We start from the raw sequence: 16807 nt of genomic DNA, 5'->3' as shown, positions 1-16807 counted from the left end.
TGTCACACAATTCCTGCATATTCCATTCTTGTGATTTCTTAAATTTTTCATGATCTTTGCTTGAGTGGTCTAGCTCGTCCACATTATCTTCCAGCCTTGCTACTCTGTTTTCCATTTCATTCATCCTATTGGTGAGGCTTTGTCCTGTCATTTCTAATTGGCTTACTGAGTGTTTCACTTCCTTCTTCATTTCAGCCTGAGTATTCTTCAATATTTCTAACTTTTATGAATTCATTCAGAAGTTTATCCCTATCTTCCTTCAGTTCTTTGATTTCTTTGTGTGTTCTTTAAATTCATTGAATTTTTATCATATTTATAATTGCTCTTTTGAGTTCCTCATCTTGCATTATCTCTAGGGGCTTCTCATTGTACTCCTCTAGAGGACTATTGGTAGTTGGTGGGGATATGTTATTTTGGTTTTTCATGTTATTGTTTTTTCTCTTGATTTTGACATGTGAATTTCTTTTGTAGTTTCTGATTCTTGTGTAAGACTCAAGTCTTCAAGTTTAGGTCTGCTTCTTTTTGTGAACTTTATGTGTCTTTGTGGTTTACTTTTTGGGCATGAAAAGCTGGTTTGTCTAAGCTTCTGGTTCTCTCTTTTGATTTTATATTGGAGTGGTCAGATTGCTTTTGTCTTTGGGAGTTCCCACAGAGGCGCAAGTCAGATGAGGATCAGATGATCTCGGGCTTTCTCCTAAGCTCTGGATCCCTCCAGAAAAGATGTCCTCAGGAATTTGGGGGTTGGACTGGCCTGGAGCCTGGCCCAGGAAAGATGCTGGTCTAAGGCAGCTCATGGCCATGCCACCCAGAGATGCAAAGGAAGATGGGGGCAGGAGGTGGCCCCAAGGGTTCCTGGGGACTGCACTGAGGAGCTGGGTTGGTCTGGATGCAAAGGACCAAAAAGAGGAAAGGTCAGCCCCAGCATAGAGAAAAGAGGCTGGCCGGTTGTGCAGACCCAGGGAAGCAGAGGGAGGTGAGGGCGGGACCAGGTCCAGAGGGCTCCTGGGGACTCAAGAAGGAACTGAGTTGGTCTGGATGCAAAGGATCAGGAAGTAGTGATGGTTCCCATGGTGTCTGGAGCACCAAGACAAGGAATGGGACAGGACCCAGGCTAGGTGGAGAGACCAGCGGGGGAGATGGGAGGGTGAATGAGCCTGGGGGAGTCAAGGCACAGAGGGCACAATCCACTTACCCCAGAGAGAATCCTGCGCATAGGAGAGAGGCCTGCGGTACATGCAGGCCCAGGCTAGATGTATCGTTTACCCAAACGGTCATTGTTGGCTGGATTGACTTTGAGTTTAGGTAGTTATCTAATAAAAACTTACTAGATCAAGTCCTTTGGTGCAGCACATTTGTTTTTCACTAATTTTATTGATCAAAGCTCTGTGTACAGAACACAGTACTACAGACTGGGCAGGTGATAAAGATGAGTTTATTTTGGTTCATAATTCTTGGTCCAAGGTCCAGAGGCCATATCTGGTGACAGCCTGCTTGTTGGCAGAGTCCTAAAGTAACACAGGTGTCAAGAGAGGGAAAGCATCTCTGTGTGTCCTGGTCTGTCTCCTGATAAAGTCAGCAGGATTCAATCATGGATCTCCCAACTTGATGGCCTTATCTTCCAATGGCCCCACCTCTAAATACCATAATCAGATTAAGTTTCTACTCTCTTAAGAATTCAGGAGTAGAATTAAACTCTAAAATGAATTTTAGAAAAGATAAACTGAGAGCTGACAGCATGTCATCTGGTTACCATTGTCTCTTCTTGGCAGGATTGCTGGAAAAAATCCTTCCTATGAGTGGGCTTGAAAATCATTAATATTCAGAGCTGGCGAGATGGCTCAGTGATTAAGGGCTCTGACTGCTCTTGTAGAGGACCCAGGTTCCATTTCCAGCACCCACATGGCAGCTAATAGCTGTCCCTAACTCCAGTTCCAGGGGACCCGATGCCCTCTTCTGACCTCCGCGGGCATTGCATGACATAAGTGCACTTACATACATGCAGGCAACACACTCATGCACATAAAGTAAAAACAATAAAAAAACGTTTTTTTTTTTAAAATCCTAATATTCCTTTTTGCATGTATGAGGCATTTATAAATTGCCAATATGTCATCTTCTCTCCCCAGGCCTTCAGCATTGTCTTCCAGAAGGCTGTGGAGAGGGCCGCTCCTGGTGAAAACCTCAAAGAACGAGTGACCAATCTAATAGACAGCATAACCTTCTCAGTGTACCAGTATACCACACGTGGGCTCTTTGAGTGTGATAAGCTAACCTACCTTGCCCAGCTCACCTTTCAGGTAAAAGCAAATTGAAAGCCTCTCCAGAAGACCAGTTATATTTAGCATCAAATCAGCAAATGTCAAGAAACTTTTCTCTTTGGTTTTTTTTTAAAAGTATGCACAGGTTTGTAAGTAGAAGTGTCAGAAAAGTGAAAACAGTGCACGTGTGTTGACCCATCATTTCCAATTCATGACCAGAACGCTTAATTAACCATTGTTCCACTCAGGATAGACATCCTTAATCAATTGTTGCACTTTTTCTTGATGATCCTCTATAATCTAAGATCCTTCTCAAAATGTCACTCCAGCAGCCACTATCAGTCAGAATTGGCACTCAAGATGAACTAGATGACTGTACAAATACCTAGATGGTTTCCAAACACCATAAGAACTTCAATTACATCAAGATTTATCTACCTTCAGATTCCAAGTTAACTGCCCAAACCTTCCCCTGAGCTAAGAAATCATACAAGACTTTGTATAGCTATAGCATTCCAACAGCTGTGATTCTTAAGGACTTGGAAACATTGTGGACTTCCAATGTCACTGCATCATTAAGAAGAAACCTTGATCTGCCATTTAATCTCAATCTCAGAAAGGCCATAGAACTTTACTTCTTTGTATTTACCCTCTTAATGACTTAGAATAGGTATTTTTTTCAGTGAATAAATTGGTAGTACAGGCTATATAATCTCAAAGGCCCTCTCTAATGCTGGAAGTCAGATATTCAGTCATATGCTTGTTCTGTTTGCACATTCCTATGCCTGAGTTCAAGATGAGTACTAGCTTACCCACTTGCCCTCCATATTCCCAGCTGCAGCCCAGATGACAGCTTGACCTTCACAGACAAACTTGGGCCCCACCTCTCATAGTTAAGCCAAAGGCTTTCCCTCAGGTGCACACACCTCTCTAAGTGCCCTTCCATGCCTCCATACCTTCAATGCCCCTTCCCTGGAAAATTCTCCCTTCCTATCTAAATATTCCTATTTAATAGCTGTCCTAGTTTGTTTCTTCATTGCTGTGACAAAATACTCTGACCAATACCAACTTGGGGGGGGGGAAGGGTTTATTTAGCTTACATCTCCCAGGTCACAGTTCATCAGGGAGCCCAAGGTAGGAACTCAGGGCAGGAACCTGGAGGCAGGAGCTGGAACATAGCCCATAGAGGAATGCTGCTTACTGGCTTGCTCCCCTGGCCCCTGCTTAGCCTGCTTTCTTATCCAACACAGGCCCACCTGCCCAGGGGTAGCACCACCCACAGTGGGCTGGGCCCTCCCACATCACTCAGCAATCAAAAAGATGCCCCATGGACATGGCCACAGGCCAGCCCAATGAAGGAAATTCCCCAATTGAGGTTCCCTCAACCGAGGTGTGTCAAGTTGACACTAAAGCTATCCAGCACAGATGGCTCAGTGACACTAAAGCTATCCAGCACAATTGACCCCTTCTCAACTTGACACACAAACACATCACTGTTAAACTATAACCTTTCCAATTCTTGTCCCCAAGACACAATATTAACATTAATATCACAACATAAGGCAGTTCAACCTTAAAAGCCCCACAGTCCTTAAAAAATCCAAACACTTAGAAGTCCATAATCTCAAGTCTCTTAAGTGTGGGCTTCTGTAAAATCCAAGACAAGTTCTGTCTTATTTCAAAGGGAAGAATCGAGCACACCTAAACAAAACTAAAGTCCAGCAAAGTAGCTCAAGGCTGGACATCTGGGATTCACTCACAATCTTCTGGGCTCCGAAGGGTTCTGGCAGCTCCACTTCTCTGACTCTGCCATCCACAGCACACACAGCACATCTCACAGACACAGGCCAGCTCCATTCCACACTTACCGCTGTCTTTGGTAGTTGTCCCATGGTCCTGGCATCTCCAAAAAGGTGGGTTCTCCACTGAAACTGAGACCACACCCTCACCAATGGCCTCTTCTTGCCTCTTGGGGTGCAAAGCCTCAGATTCTCTCCATGACTCCTTCAATCCTGGGGTCTTCACTGCAACTGAAGCTGCACTTTCACCTATGGCCTTTCCTGGCCTCTCATAGTGCCAAGCCTCAGCTGCTCTCTGTGACCCCTTCATGCTTTCAATACCAGAACCATGCAGGAGACTCTTACACATTACCAAGTCCTGCTTCCAGCTTGAGATGGAGGCTTGGGTCCCCTCTGTGTGCTGACCCTGAGGAAATACCTCCCAGAAGATTTCACCTCAGTGATGCTGGTCTCTTGTTACTTACAGCTGATTCTTCAGCCCCAGCTGACCAGAACCCACATATTCTCAATCCAAAATCTCACACGAACAGCTCTGATAGTCTCTGCTTCACAAGCCAGGCCTCCATCATCCACAACTCTTTCAACATAACTGTTCCAAGCTCCACAGCAACAAACTCTAAGCACTCAATGGCTTTTCCAACCCAAAGTTCAGAACACTTCCACAATCCTTCTAAAAATACCAAGGTCAGGTCTGTTACTGCAATATCCCACTCTCTGGTACCAATTTCTGTCCTGGTTTGTTTCTTCACTGCTGTGACAAAATACTCTGACCGATACCCACTTGAGGAAGAAAGGGTTTATTTAGCTTACATCTCCCAGGTCACAGTTCATCAGGGAGCCCAAGGTAGGAACTCAGGACAGAAACCTGGAGGCAGGAGCTGGAGAACAGGCCATTGAAGAAAGCTGCTTATTGGCTTGCTCCCCAGGCCCCTGCTCAGCCTGCTTTCTTATGCAACATAGGCCCACCTGCCCAGAGATAGTACCACCCACAGTGGGCTGGACCCTCCCACATCATTCAGGAATCAAGAAGGTGCCCCATGGGCAAGGCCATAGGCCAGTCCAATGAAGGCAATTCCCCAATCGAGGGTCCCTCAACTCAGGAATGACAAGTTGACACTAAAGCTATCCAGCACAAGGGCCTCCCTAAAATCCAACTCAAAGCTACTTATATAAAGTTCAGCTGAATGAATCCCTTCTCCTGCTTGCTAGTCCCTCCTCTACTCCAGAGCCCCTTCCACATTATTGATTTATATATGCATTTCTATTTTGCATATATTCATATGTCGCTTTGACACTTTCCTCAAATCATGTCATTTGTATGTGTCATCTGCTCAATTAAATTGCAGGCACATACTCCATGGCACTTATGATTGATATAAAATACTTGCTAACCAAGAAATATAGTCTTCCACTGTGTGCATTTAAGTCACTTTGATGTTTGGGCTGAAAACAGATGCACACAGAAGAAATTTGCATAAATATACACTTCCAATCCTCCTTCTTTAAACAGCCAAAATTGATGGGCAAGCTCTGGAGTTAGAGGCAGCAGTAATTACACTGAGTGACAGTCCCTAAGATCTCTAGGATCCTGTGACCACAACTAAAGAAACACAGTACATTTTTTTGTGTTGCAGATCCTCCTCATGAACCAGGAAGTCAATGTAGCAGAGTTGGATTTCCTGCTTCGATCTCCGGTGCAGACAGGAATACCCAGCCCAGTGGAGTTCCTCTCCCACCAAGCCTGGGGAGGCATCAAGGTCAGTAGCAGCCCCTGGAAAAAAAGTCAAGTTATTTTAGAGATTTTACTGACACATATCCTCACGGCATCAGTGGAGCTGTGTTGGAGTTGAAGCATGGAGCTGTGCTGAACATAGGTGTGCTCCCTTCCTTGTATTCCCACAGCAATCTCATCCTTCCCAAGCCTGCAGAGAAGAAGCAGGTACATTCTGGGGTGAGGAATCTCCCTTTAGTGTGAGAGGAAACTGAAGTCTCAATGACCTTTTTTCAGTCAGTTAAGCCGCCTTTCACCGGCCAAGGCTCAAGGCTGGAATCTGAGCTACTCCGTGAATCCCTAGACTGATGTGAATATTCTGCCACATCATTTAGAGAAGTCAGGCAGGTGCTCAGTCTCTGATATGCAGCTCCATGTCCATCTTAACTGCAAGTCCAAGCAAAGGTTCTTCCAGCCTGGGACCATCAGCATTTAAGAATAGCTCATATTTATTGTGTTCCTTGGAAAAGCACTATCATTTCATTCTCTTGCCCATCTGGGCAATAGGTATTATTTGTTTCCTTTTAACATGGGCACATGAAACAGAGGTACCACTACTAACAAGTAGCAAATCTGCTAGGCATGGTGGCACATACCTTTTTAATCCCAGCATTTGATCTGTGAGATTAAGACTAGCCTGGTCTACATAGTGAGTTCCAGGCCAGCTGAGGATACAGGGAGGAAAAAAAAAGTAGCACATCCAAATCCAGGAGACAAATCTATATTGTGTGCAGCTTAATCAGTCTAGTTAGGATTTTATGAATGTTGAAAAGATCACAAACTACAAAATTCTTTCAGTAGGGATGTTGTCCAAACACAGAGCCTGACCCGATGTCTGGTAGGAAACAAGGGCTGACTGACTCCCTGCTTCAAAGGATCCAGGCATGCTCTCTATGCAGCCAGCTATCCAGTCCATACCCAAGTGGGTACACATGAATAGCATCTGCATAAGATGAATTCTGTTTATGACCTTCCATGTTTGTTTTTACATTTTACAAATGCTTAATAGCATGAAAAGGTGTGCATCTAAAGTAATATCGTTGGCTTTCTCTGTATTTCTTACTCTTTTTTATCTTAAGATAATTGTGGATTCACAAGCAATTATAAGAAAAGATACAAACATCTCTTGTACTCTGTGCCACTTAAAGCTGTCTTACCACAACAGCCAGAAAACTGACATTGAGATGGTCCACCAATATTCCTCTGACTTGACCAGTCCTAAATGTACTTGTGTATGCATGTGATGTATGTGCATGTGTGTGTTTAGTTTTATCATATGCATTCTTAGATATTTTGTAAAGTTATGGTTTTGGTTGCTGTTGTTTTTTGTTGCTATGCTTTATTTCTTTGTCAATATGTTTTTCCTCTTCTCATTTACAAGGTTGGGCATGTGTAGACTGAAGTAATCATTACAGTCAAGATTCAGAAGGTTCCATCATCCCAAAGACTCCTACCGTACCCCCCAATCCTCAGAAACAACAACCTGTTCTCCATTTGTAGAATACTTGGCACCTTAAAGATGTTATATAAATGGAAATTGGCCCATTCACTTAACCTAATTCCTTTAAGGTTAATCCAAACCAATTTACTTATAACAAAAGCCCAGAATGCAATAATTTGCATGCATGTTGCCCCCATAAAAGTATTCATCTTGGGAAATTCAAGGCTAAGTCCATTAATGCTACCATTGTTTAAGAACTTTCCTAACTTCTACTTCAGAGTCTCTACTGTTCAGTTACAGTCTTTTAGGACTATATTTTTATTAGCTACCTTTCCCAGTGGTGCTATAAAATACCTAGCCAAAGCAACTTAAGGAAGAAAGGATCACTCAGTCATGGTGGGGAAGTCATGGAAGCAGGAGCTTGAGGCAGTTGGTCACACTGCATCCAGAGTCAATAAGCAGAGAGAGGTGGATGTTGATCAGTTCACTTCTTATTTCAGAACCCAACCCACAGAATAGAGATGTTCAACTTTAAGGTGGGTTTTCACATCTCAGTAACCCAATCTAGAAACTCCCTCACAAATATATATCCAGAGGATGGTTTCCATGGCGATTTTATATTTCATGAAGTTGACAATCAAGATTAACCATTACAACACTAGCCCTTGTCAACTAGACACCCAAATATACCACTTTTAAGCCATAATCCTCCACTCCTTTGTCCCCATAAACTCTTGGTCATCAAATAATGCAAAATATGTTCAGTCCCTCTCTGAAAGTCCCCATATTCTCCAACCGTCCTAATGCTGTTTAAAAAGTGTAAGTGTAGTCAGGCGTGGTGTAGGTCTCTTAGGAATCACAGAATCTCTTAACTATAAGATCCTATAAAATAAAAATAAGTTACATACTTCCAACATACAATGTCAAAGAGTAAATATCCACATCCCAAAAGGACAAATGGCAACATAGCAAAAAGATGATCTAGTCAAAGCAAGGCCAAAACCCATTGAGGAAAACACAGAATTTTGTAGCTCCATGTCTAAAAGCTGGGGCTTGTGATGGAATCATCTATACTCCAAAGGACTTGTGTATCCCCACCTCTGCAGATCAAAATAGTATCCTTTAAATATGCAGTTGTTACAAAATTATTGTGTTATCTTTCTGTCACTGTGACAAACTATCTAAGGTCATAACTTAAAAGAGGGAAATACTAAGGGCTGATGGTGTCTCTCAGTGGCAGAGCACCTGTGTGGTTTGTGCAAGGCCCAGGGTTGCATACCCAGCACTGGGGGAAAACCTTAAAAGGATGAAATGTCTGTTTTGCTCACAGTTTCAGAGGTTTTAGTTCATGCCTTCTTGGCCCTTTCATTTTTATTTTTTTGTTTTGCTTTGTATTTATTTATGAAGCTAGCATACAAAGTCATGGGTTTCATTATGGCATTTCCATGCATATTTGGTCTTTTTGAGACAGGGTCTCTCTGTAGTCCCAGATGGCCTGGAGCTTGCTATGTAGACCAGGCTAGCCTTGAACTCACAGAGAGCCACCTGCCTCTGCCTCCCAAGTTCAGGGATTAAAGGTGTGTGCCACCATGCCTGGCTTAGTATTTATTAAGATAGGATCTCACGTTGAAGTCCAGTGTACTGGGTAGCATCAGTTGTCAATTTGACACACATGGGAAGAGGGAACCTCAACCCGGAAATTACTTCTATCAGACTGGCCTGTGAACATGTTTGTGAGGCATTTCTTTTTATATTGTTGAGTGATGTGAGAGGGTCCAGCCCACCGTGGATGGTGCTACTCCTGGGCAGGTGGCCCTGGGTTATATAAGAAAGCAGGCTGAGGACTGGAGAGATGGCTCAGCAGTTAAGACCACTGACTGTTCTTGTAGAGGACCCAGATTCAATTCCTAGCACCCATTTGGTGGCTAACAACCATCCCTAACTCCAGTTCTAGGGGATCCAGCTCTTTCTTCTGACCTCCTCAGGCATTGCATGACACAGGCACAATTCACATGCAGGAAATACACTCATACACATAATTTTTTTTTAAAAAAAGAGAGAAAGCAGGCTGAGCACAGGCCAGAGGAGCAAGTGAGTAAGCAGCATTATGGTCTCTGTTTCAGTTCCTGCCTCCAGGCTCCTGCCTTGGCTTCCCTCCATGATGGACTGTAAGCCTTAAGGCATAATAAACCCTATCCTCCCCCAACTTGCTTTTAGTCAGTGTTTTATAACAGTAATAGAAAGTAACTAGGACACCCAGACTAGCCTCGAACTCTTGAGCCTTCTGCCTCAGCCTCCAGAGTGCCGGGATTACAGGAATACATGTCGGTTCCCAAAAGCCCCATTGTTTTGGAGCCTGTGGCAAGGATTACTTCATATGAGGGAGAAAAACTGCTCACCTCACAACAGCCAATTGTTGTCCCCCACCTTCGGCTGGAACCTTGCTGCTACCTCGGCAGGCCGTTGCCCACCAGCCCCCATCATGGAATGTCTGGGTGAGGAGAGACACTGATGCAGGAGGGAGGCTTCAGGCCGCAGTGAGTACACAGGAAGAAAACACCCGGGAGACTGTGTCAGGGGACAGCTCGTTTATCATGGCAGAAGCAGAGGTTTATATAGGAAAGCTTCGCAGCCGAAGAGGTGGGGGTTGGGTTTTCTGGCAGGCCAGCAGGTAGGGGGAGGGAGGGGGCTACTAAGGCTATGTGGCCTTTGTCCTGTCCTCTGGTCACATAATATACAAGGGACCTGGTTAGGATTAAAGGATTAGAGGCTTAATGGTTTTGCTTGGGGGTTGTTGGGTAAGAGACAGTGTCACTAGAATGGACCAGGCCAGCTTCCAGCCGCCCTCACAGGTATCTGGCCTGGTGGCCATGCTCTACATTCCAGGCACTTTCTACTTATCCCAACAGCCAGTAAACAAAGAGACAGAGAAGACAAGGCTGTGGTGCCACCATCCCCTTCAGGGCATGCCTTCAGTGTTCTTTCTACTGGGCCCTGCCTCCTAAAGTTTCTGCCATCTCCCAAGCTCCACGGGTTGGCAACCAAATCTTTAATATATAAGTCTTTGGAGGACATTAAGTTTCCAAACCATTAGTAATTATTAATAAGATATTTTGTACTTTTGTATTATCTTTGAAACCTGATGCATAGTTTATACACATATACTCAACTCACATATTAATTTTTCATCCAAAATATTTGTAGATTTCATAAATTATTGTTGAAACAGTTGACTCATATACCCAGGTGGTTCCAAATATCCTTAAGTTTTCTAATCATTAATAAGTTCCAGTTTCTGCACTTAAATTTTAAAATCATTCAAATCAAATACAATTGAAAAATTAAGTCTCTGAGCCAGGCAAGTGGCATGTGCCTCTCTGTATATCCCAGCTACTCAAGGTGAGAGGATCTCTTGAGTTCAGGAGGTCAAGGCCAACCTCAGAAATATAGAGAGACCTCTCTTTAAAGCAAAAAAATCAGTCCTTCAGTCACACTACCCATATTTCAAGTTCTCAATAGTCCCCCATGGTCAGTGGCTACCTTGTTGAACAGTGTGGCTTGAAAATCATGACTCAGTCTGCTGCCCTTATGGAAAACATGTTCTGAAAGGGATTTTGAATGAATCTATATTTGGAACAAGAGCAGTGATGGAGCCAGTCATACCTGGGTTCAAGTATGTGTGTGTGGCCTCTGGCCTGTTATCTAACTCTTCTGGGCTTGTATTTCCTTATCTGTAACATCTTTCTGAAGGATATGTCACAAAGTAAACATTCAGTAGACAGAAGCTGCTGCCAGTGGTGGTGGTGGTGGTATTTGTTTCACAGGCTGCTATAGTAAAGCACAGGAAGCTGAGTAGCTTAAAATGGCAAAGTGTACCCCTGTCACAGTTGTGAAGCCTAGAAATCTGAAATGACAGCAGAACCAGGCTCCCTCCAAATCCTCTGGGCAGCTTGCTTCCTTGGCTTGTCCAGCATCCAGCAACCTCTGGCATTCCTTCATTAGGGGCCTGTAGATTCAGGGTCAGTCTCCAACTTTACAGCACAAAGCTGTCTGTATGTCTCAGTGTCCTTCTTCTAAGGGCACTAGTCACAGTGGATGAGAACCTACCCTAGTTAAATCACTAAACTGATTACATCTACAAAGATCCCTATCTCCCAATAAGAACAAATTAAACAGTGCAAGAGGTTAGTTCTTCAAAATATCTTTTGAAGGACACAATTTGCCCCATAATAATCCTGTTTATCAGTCGCCCCATTATAAGAGGCATATATGCCGTGGTTGATACAGGTCTGCCTAATTGAATGTGTCCACAGCAAGAAAAACTTTCCGGCACTGTGAGCTGCTCAGCTGGGTCAAGTCTCCAGTTGACTTTCTCTGTATTATATACCACAAAGCCCTCCATAGCAAAAGTGAAGAAGGAGTGATTCACAGGCCTCCGTCTGGCATAGCTCAACTCCAGCTATTGTGCAGTTCCTCTCCTCTTTTCACAGAACTCATTGTTGGCTTGGCCTGGCTTCACTTCACTCTGCTTTTTTGTTTTGTTTTGTGGGCTGAGCTCATCTGGCTGTTTAAAGTCTTTTGCAAATGAGCAAAGCTTTATCTCTATATGAGTTTGTTGTGTGGAGCAGCAAATCCAGATCCATCAAACTTGAGCGTAGCCTGGGATGTGCACAGGTGAGGCACAAAGTAGAACATGGTACACATCTCAGAAGCCTTTGATAAATGCTTTTAAAGTGTTCACTTGGATTTTAGTCTAAAGAAACAAACTAAGTATAATTGAATAGGACATGATAAAAAAAATTTAAAGGATTCTATCTAATGAGGAAGGTTGATTGCCTTGCTTCCTTCCCCAGAATAACTAATAAGCGGGTAATGAATGACAGTTCTGTGATAAAATCCTGATTTTATTGTTATCCTTTGTAAGGATTTTTTTCAGTCCCATCAAATGCTGAACTTTCAGGTAATGGGCATGTTCTGCTCTTCATTAGAAAATCTCATCTGTGATGAATTTCTTTGTTCGCCTTTGAAAAGGCCCCTCACTGCACTCTGGTTGCCAATTTAGTGCAGTTGTATTTTGCTGCACAGTCCAAAGTAATTAGGTTAATTAGTCATTTCCATTTAGCTTATTAGAAGGCTAGAAATCCCTTTCTCTCATTTGGGAGATTAAATGTTGCAATTGTGTTCACTGCAGACCTTGAAGAAGGTGGTTTCAGACCAGTCCCGGCAGCTGGGAGTGCGTGCGGGTCGTGGTGTAATTTGTTCCGTTTTGTGAGGATGCCAGAGGGGGTAATAAGACTAGGAAGGGTTAATGACGGTGCAAGCTGGGAAGAGAGTGTAGTGGCTGCCTGGGCAAAGATGAAATCCGGTTCCTTGCAGAGGGAAATAATGACAGCAGCTGCATTTTTTCCCTCAGCCTGGCAGGGGCTTTCTTGCTTGCCACACAGATGTCAAATTTTATTAATTGAACATGTCCTAAGTGCTGCTTGTGCCTAGGGAAACTCTTGCCCACAGGGAGCTCACAATCTTGTGCGAATAAGAGACAAGTAATCCAGCAGTTGAAATTCAGTGAGCGTCAAGCCCCCCCGCCCCAGAAAGACCAGGGGGCTTCACAGTATTTAAAGTACCATGTCTATACTAGAGTAGGAGTTACGACAATCACTTGGCCTCATTTTCTGCATGAACAAACCAAAGCCCAAGAGGGTTTAAAGGCAGGCTTCAAATCCAATGGGTGGTAAACAGTGGTGCCGAAAGCAGACCTTGTCTCCCTGTGCTCTTCCACCTTTCCCCGTAGCATCACAGACTTAACACAAATGTAGGCATTCCTTGTTCTGTGTAGTCAGCGTAGAATTGGGAAGCCGCAGAACCCGTGTAAAAGGATGTGTGCTCATCCCCACAGAAGAGTGCAGGCACACCCAGGTCAGCTGTCCCTGTCTTTCTACGGCCTTCCTTTGCCCTTGTTCCCAGGAAGCCTTCTCTCCTCATGCTTCTCTCCATCACGCTTCTCCCTGGCCTATCCTACCCTCTGGACTCTGTGCTTACCTAACAGAATTCTGCATGTCTTCCCAAGACCTCCCTCATCTACTTTCTCTTTAACTTAGGACTGTAGATTCCTTGAAGGTAGGTGTCTTTTTTGTTTGATTGGAGAGGGGGAGTGCTGTTCTTGTTGTTGTTAACCATTGTATTCTGATGTCCTTAGTATATAGTAAGCATTTGATATGTACTGAAAAAAATGGATGCATGAATGAATGGATGGATTATACATGAATGAATTCAAATTATAAGAATTTTTTGAGCTTCTTAAAACCCATTGCATTACAGCAGGTGCTTTAGACCCTCAGTCTACTGTTGGAAAAACCAAACATACAGGCAGAGCTGAATAACAACCTGCAAATTACTGTCTTAAGTGGGTGATGTTTTTGTTGGATCTCTACTATATTCATTTGCTTTTTGTCATTATAATGAAATGCCTAACAGAAAAACTTACAGTGGAAGTATTTCTTTTGACTCATAGTTTCAGAGAGCTCAGTCCATCCTTGTAGGGAAGGTCTGAAGGGCAGTTCTGCTTATCTCATGGTGGACTAGGAAGTAGAGAGCTTCAAGACAGGAAGTGATCAGGGATAATATATGCACAATGACCTAGCCCCACCCCCCAAGCGACTTACATCCTCCAGCTAGGCCTTACTTCTCAAGGTTCCACAACCCCCTAAGATAGCACTACAGTCTGGGGACCAAGTATTCAAAACATGAGCCATATTTAAACCTTGACACTCATCCACCCAAAATTTGGTTTCAATATCAAGACTGATGGCACCACATACATACCAAGACAGTGTGATAAAGTTTACTACTCCAGCAATGAGGCCTTCAGGAAGGAGCAAGGGAGCTGCCAAGCAGTACGAAAATGGCTTGAGAACTACCTCAGCATGTGTATGGCAGTTATAAGTGGCCCAGGATAACAGCTCCTGTGTATGGACAGAGATTCTGTGGTAAATGTTCCCTCCAGCTTCAGAGGAAGGAGCACTCGGAATTACTCCCCAGCCTTTTCAAGTACGAGGCAGAAGAAGGAGGGATAAGATGTAAGCTATCATCAATCAAACACCTAAAAGTTGAGAGATTATTTTTTGAAGGTTTCAGCCCTGTGAGTAGCCATAGGTGTTCCACAAAGGTGTAAGGGCAGCATGTTCTAGATTACAGAGGATTTGCCTGTGAGAGTTTTCTGACCTTGAACTAGACTTTGACAACTTGTAGAAACTTAACAAATAATAAGCATTAGAAATGAGTCAGGCACACACCTAAGGTTAGAGCAAGAAAACTCAGAGCGAGAGAGCACAAGATACCTGCAAAACTGGACAGTTTGGAGAAACTATGTGAAGAAACCGTTTCCTGAGTTCTGTATTTGAACTTAATGCTCATAGAACAGGCAACCCATGGAAATGTTGAGAGTTGGCATTAATACAGGGTCAGGGACTACACAAACATTTTGAGAAAACAGGCAGGGTTTGGTGACATGATGAGTGTAAGAATGTGAGGAAGATTCCCTGACTTGGGTGTTGGGGCTCCATGATCAGAATAACCACAGCACCCATTCTTGACCCCCTGCCTTTGTAAATGCATACAGTTTGATGTGGCTTGATCTCTGCTGTTAATAGCATCCCAAACATTTCATTTGCAACCATTGCATGGTAGTGGGAGGCAGTGTGCTGAACTTGTTGCTATCCTTTCTTGACTTTTTCTAGAGGAATCTAAGGCCCTAGACCAGATTATAAATGAGACTGACTTGTGTATAGAACACCACTTGCTTCTCAAACTCCCAATGTAGAGCAAATGATAGCTTTCAAGAGAAACTGTATTTTAGAAAGACATTCTCTGAAATTTTCCCAGGCACTTTCATCAATGGAAGAATTCTGCAATCTGGATCGAGATATTGAGGGATCTGCCAAGAGCTGGAAAAAGTTTGTGGAGTCCGAGTGTCCCGAGAAGGAGAAGTTCCCCCAGGAGTGGAAAAACAAGACAGCTCTGCAGCGCCTCTGCATGATGAGGGCCATGCGGCCTGACCGGATGACCTATGCCATGCGGTAGGAGGCAGGGCATGATGAGAGGCCCACCCAGGGCAGTCTCTCAGGAAGGCTAGCCTGATAGGGCTGAATTTCAAGGCCATGTTCATATAGTAATACACACTTGTACCTACACTAAAACCCATGAGGTCATTTGCCCTAGGTGTGCCCTCTGTTTACTTCATATCTTAGCGGACTGTTTGGGAGGAGATGATCTTTGATATCAGCATTTGGAAAAGATGCTCATCGCCTTTAATGTGAGGGATGACGGGATGACTGTGGGACCCAGGAAATACACAGAGATTCCATTCTTAGCCTCATAGAAGCAAGGCAAGTGGTATGACTCTTAGATGATAGATGAATAGCAGAGAATCGAGAAGGATTTTATCTTGTCTTTGACTTCTCGCTTCTTTGAGAAGTAGGAAGATCATCAATTGGATTTATGTGCAGGAGAGGACAGCAAGATTGAATATTTGAAGAGAAAGAGAAGTTTTGAAAAGGATTTGTAACAGAGGAGATTACTCAGAGGGTACAGTGCTTGCCTCACAAATTCAAGAACCAGTGTTCAGAACCCACAGAAAAGCAGGATGGGTGTAGCTGCTCACCTAAAATCTCAGTGCATGGGAGACATGCACCTGTGTATACATGTGTTCCCACATACATGTGAATATGCAGACACACCACATGCATACACCACTTGCAAAAAAGAAAGAAAAGGGGCCTGTGAAAACATGAGAAAGAAGGGGATGGAGACAGCTCAGTTGGTGCAGTGCTTGCCTAGCATGCATGAAGCTATGAGTTAGATCCACAGCATCACATAAGCTGGGCATGATGGCACATGCCTGTATTCCCAGCATTCAGGAGGTAGAGGCAGGAGGATCATCAGAAATTTAAGGTCATCCTGTGCCACAAAGCAAGTTTGAAGTCAGTCTAGGATGCATGAGATCCTGGCTTGAAAGAAAGCAGGAGCGAAGGAGATAAAAGCAAGGCAGGCAGGGAGGGAAGGAGGGAGGGAGGGAGGAAGGGAGGGAGGGAGGGAAGAGAAAAAAGATATGGGGAAAAAAGCCAGGGAGGGAAACTCAAAGAATCCCAATGGCACCAAGGGCCTTCCTAGATAAGGCTACAGTTTTGGTGGCATTGGATGTTGCCATTGGATGGTTTTCCCCAGAAGCCCAGGTGTAGAGTCAGAGGTACATGGTTCCCAAGCTCTAAAATTCCAGTCATTTCAAATCAGTAAACTAAGAGTTGGGCAAGGGAGGTGAGGACATTGGCAAGAAAATGATTAGGAGTCAAAAGCTATGGAAGCTACAGAGGCAGAAAGCAGGTTAGAAGCTGCCTGAGAATCACCTGAATTGTGAGAACTCTCACTGGTACAGTGAAAGTGTTCTAACACTGGACTATCCTGAAGATTGTACAACTTGGCAAATTTATTTTAAAATCATTGGGTAATACACTTAAAATTAGTGAATCATGTGGTATGTTTA

General features: G+C 43.8%; 1 protein-coding gene across 1 annotated transcript in view; it reads left to right on the top strand.

The window, feature by feature from the left end:
- The window catches only part of Dnah9 (dynein axonemal heavy chain 9), a 430757-nt gene that overhangs the window by 367086 nt on the left and 46864 nt on the right, over positions 1-16807 (top strand). The window contains exons 58-60 of the mRNA XM_008855701.3: positions 2127-2297; positions 5692-5814; positions 15151-15344. Of these exons, the coding sequence (XP_008853923.1) occupies positions 2127-2297; positions 5692-5814; positions 15151-15344 (488 nt within the window). The remainder of the gene's footprint in view (positions 1-2126; positions 2298-5691; positions 5815-15150; positions 15345-16807) is intronic.

The sequence above is a fragment of the Nannospalax galili genome, unplaced genomic scaffold, assembly GCF_000622305.1.
Source record: "Nannospalax galili isolate Female #2095 unplaced genomic scaffold, S.galili_v1.0 scaffold146, whole genome shotgun sequence".
Lineage (NCBI taxonomy): Eukaryota > Metazoa > Chordata > Mammalia > Rodentia > Spalacidae > Nannospalax > Nannospalax galili.
Note: the sequence above shows the minus strand (reverse complement) of the source record. Positions and strands in the feature narration are given on the sequence as shown.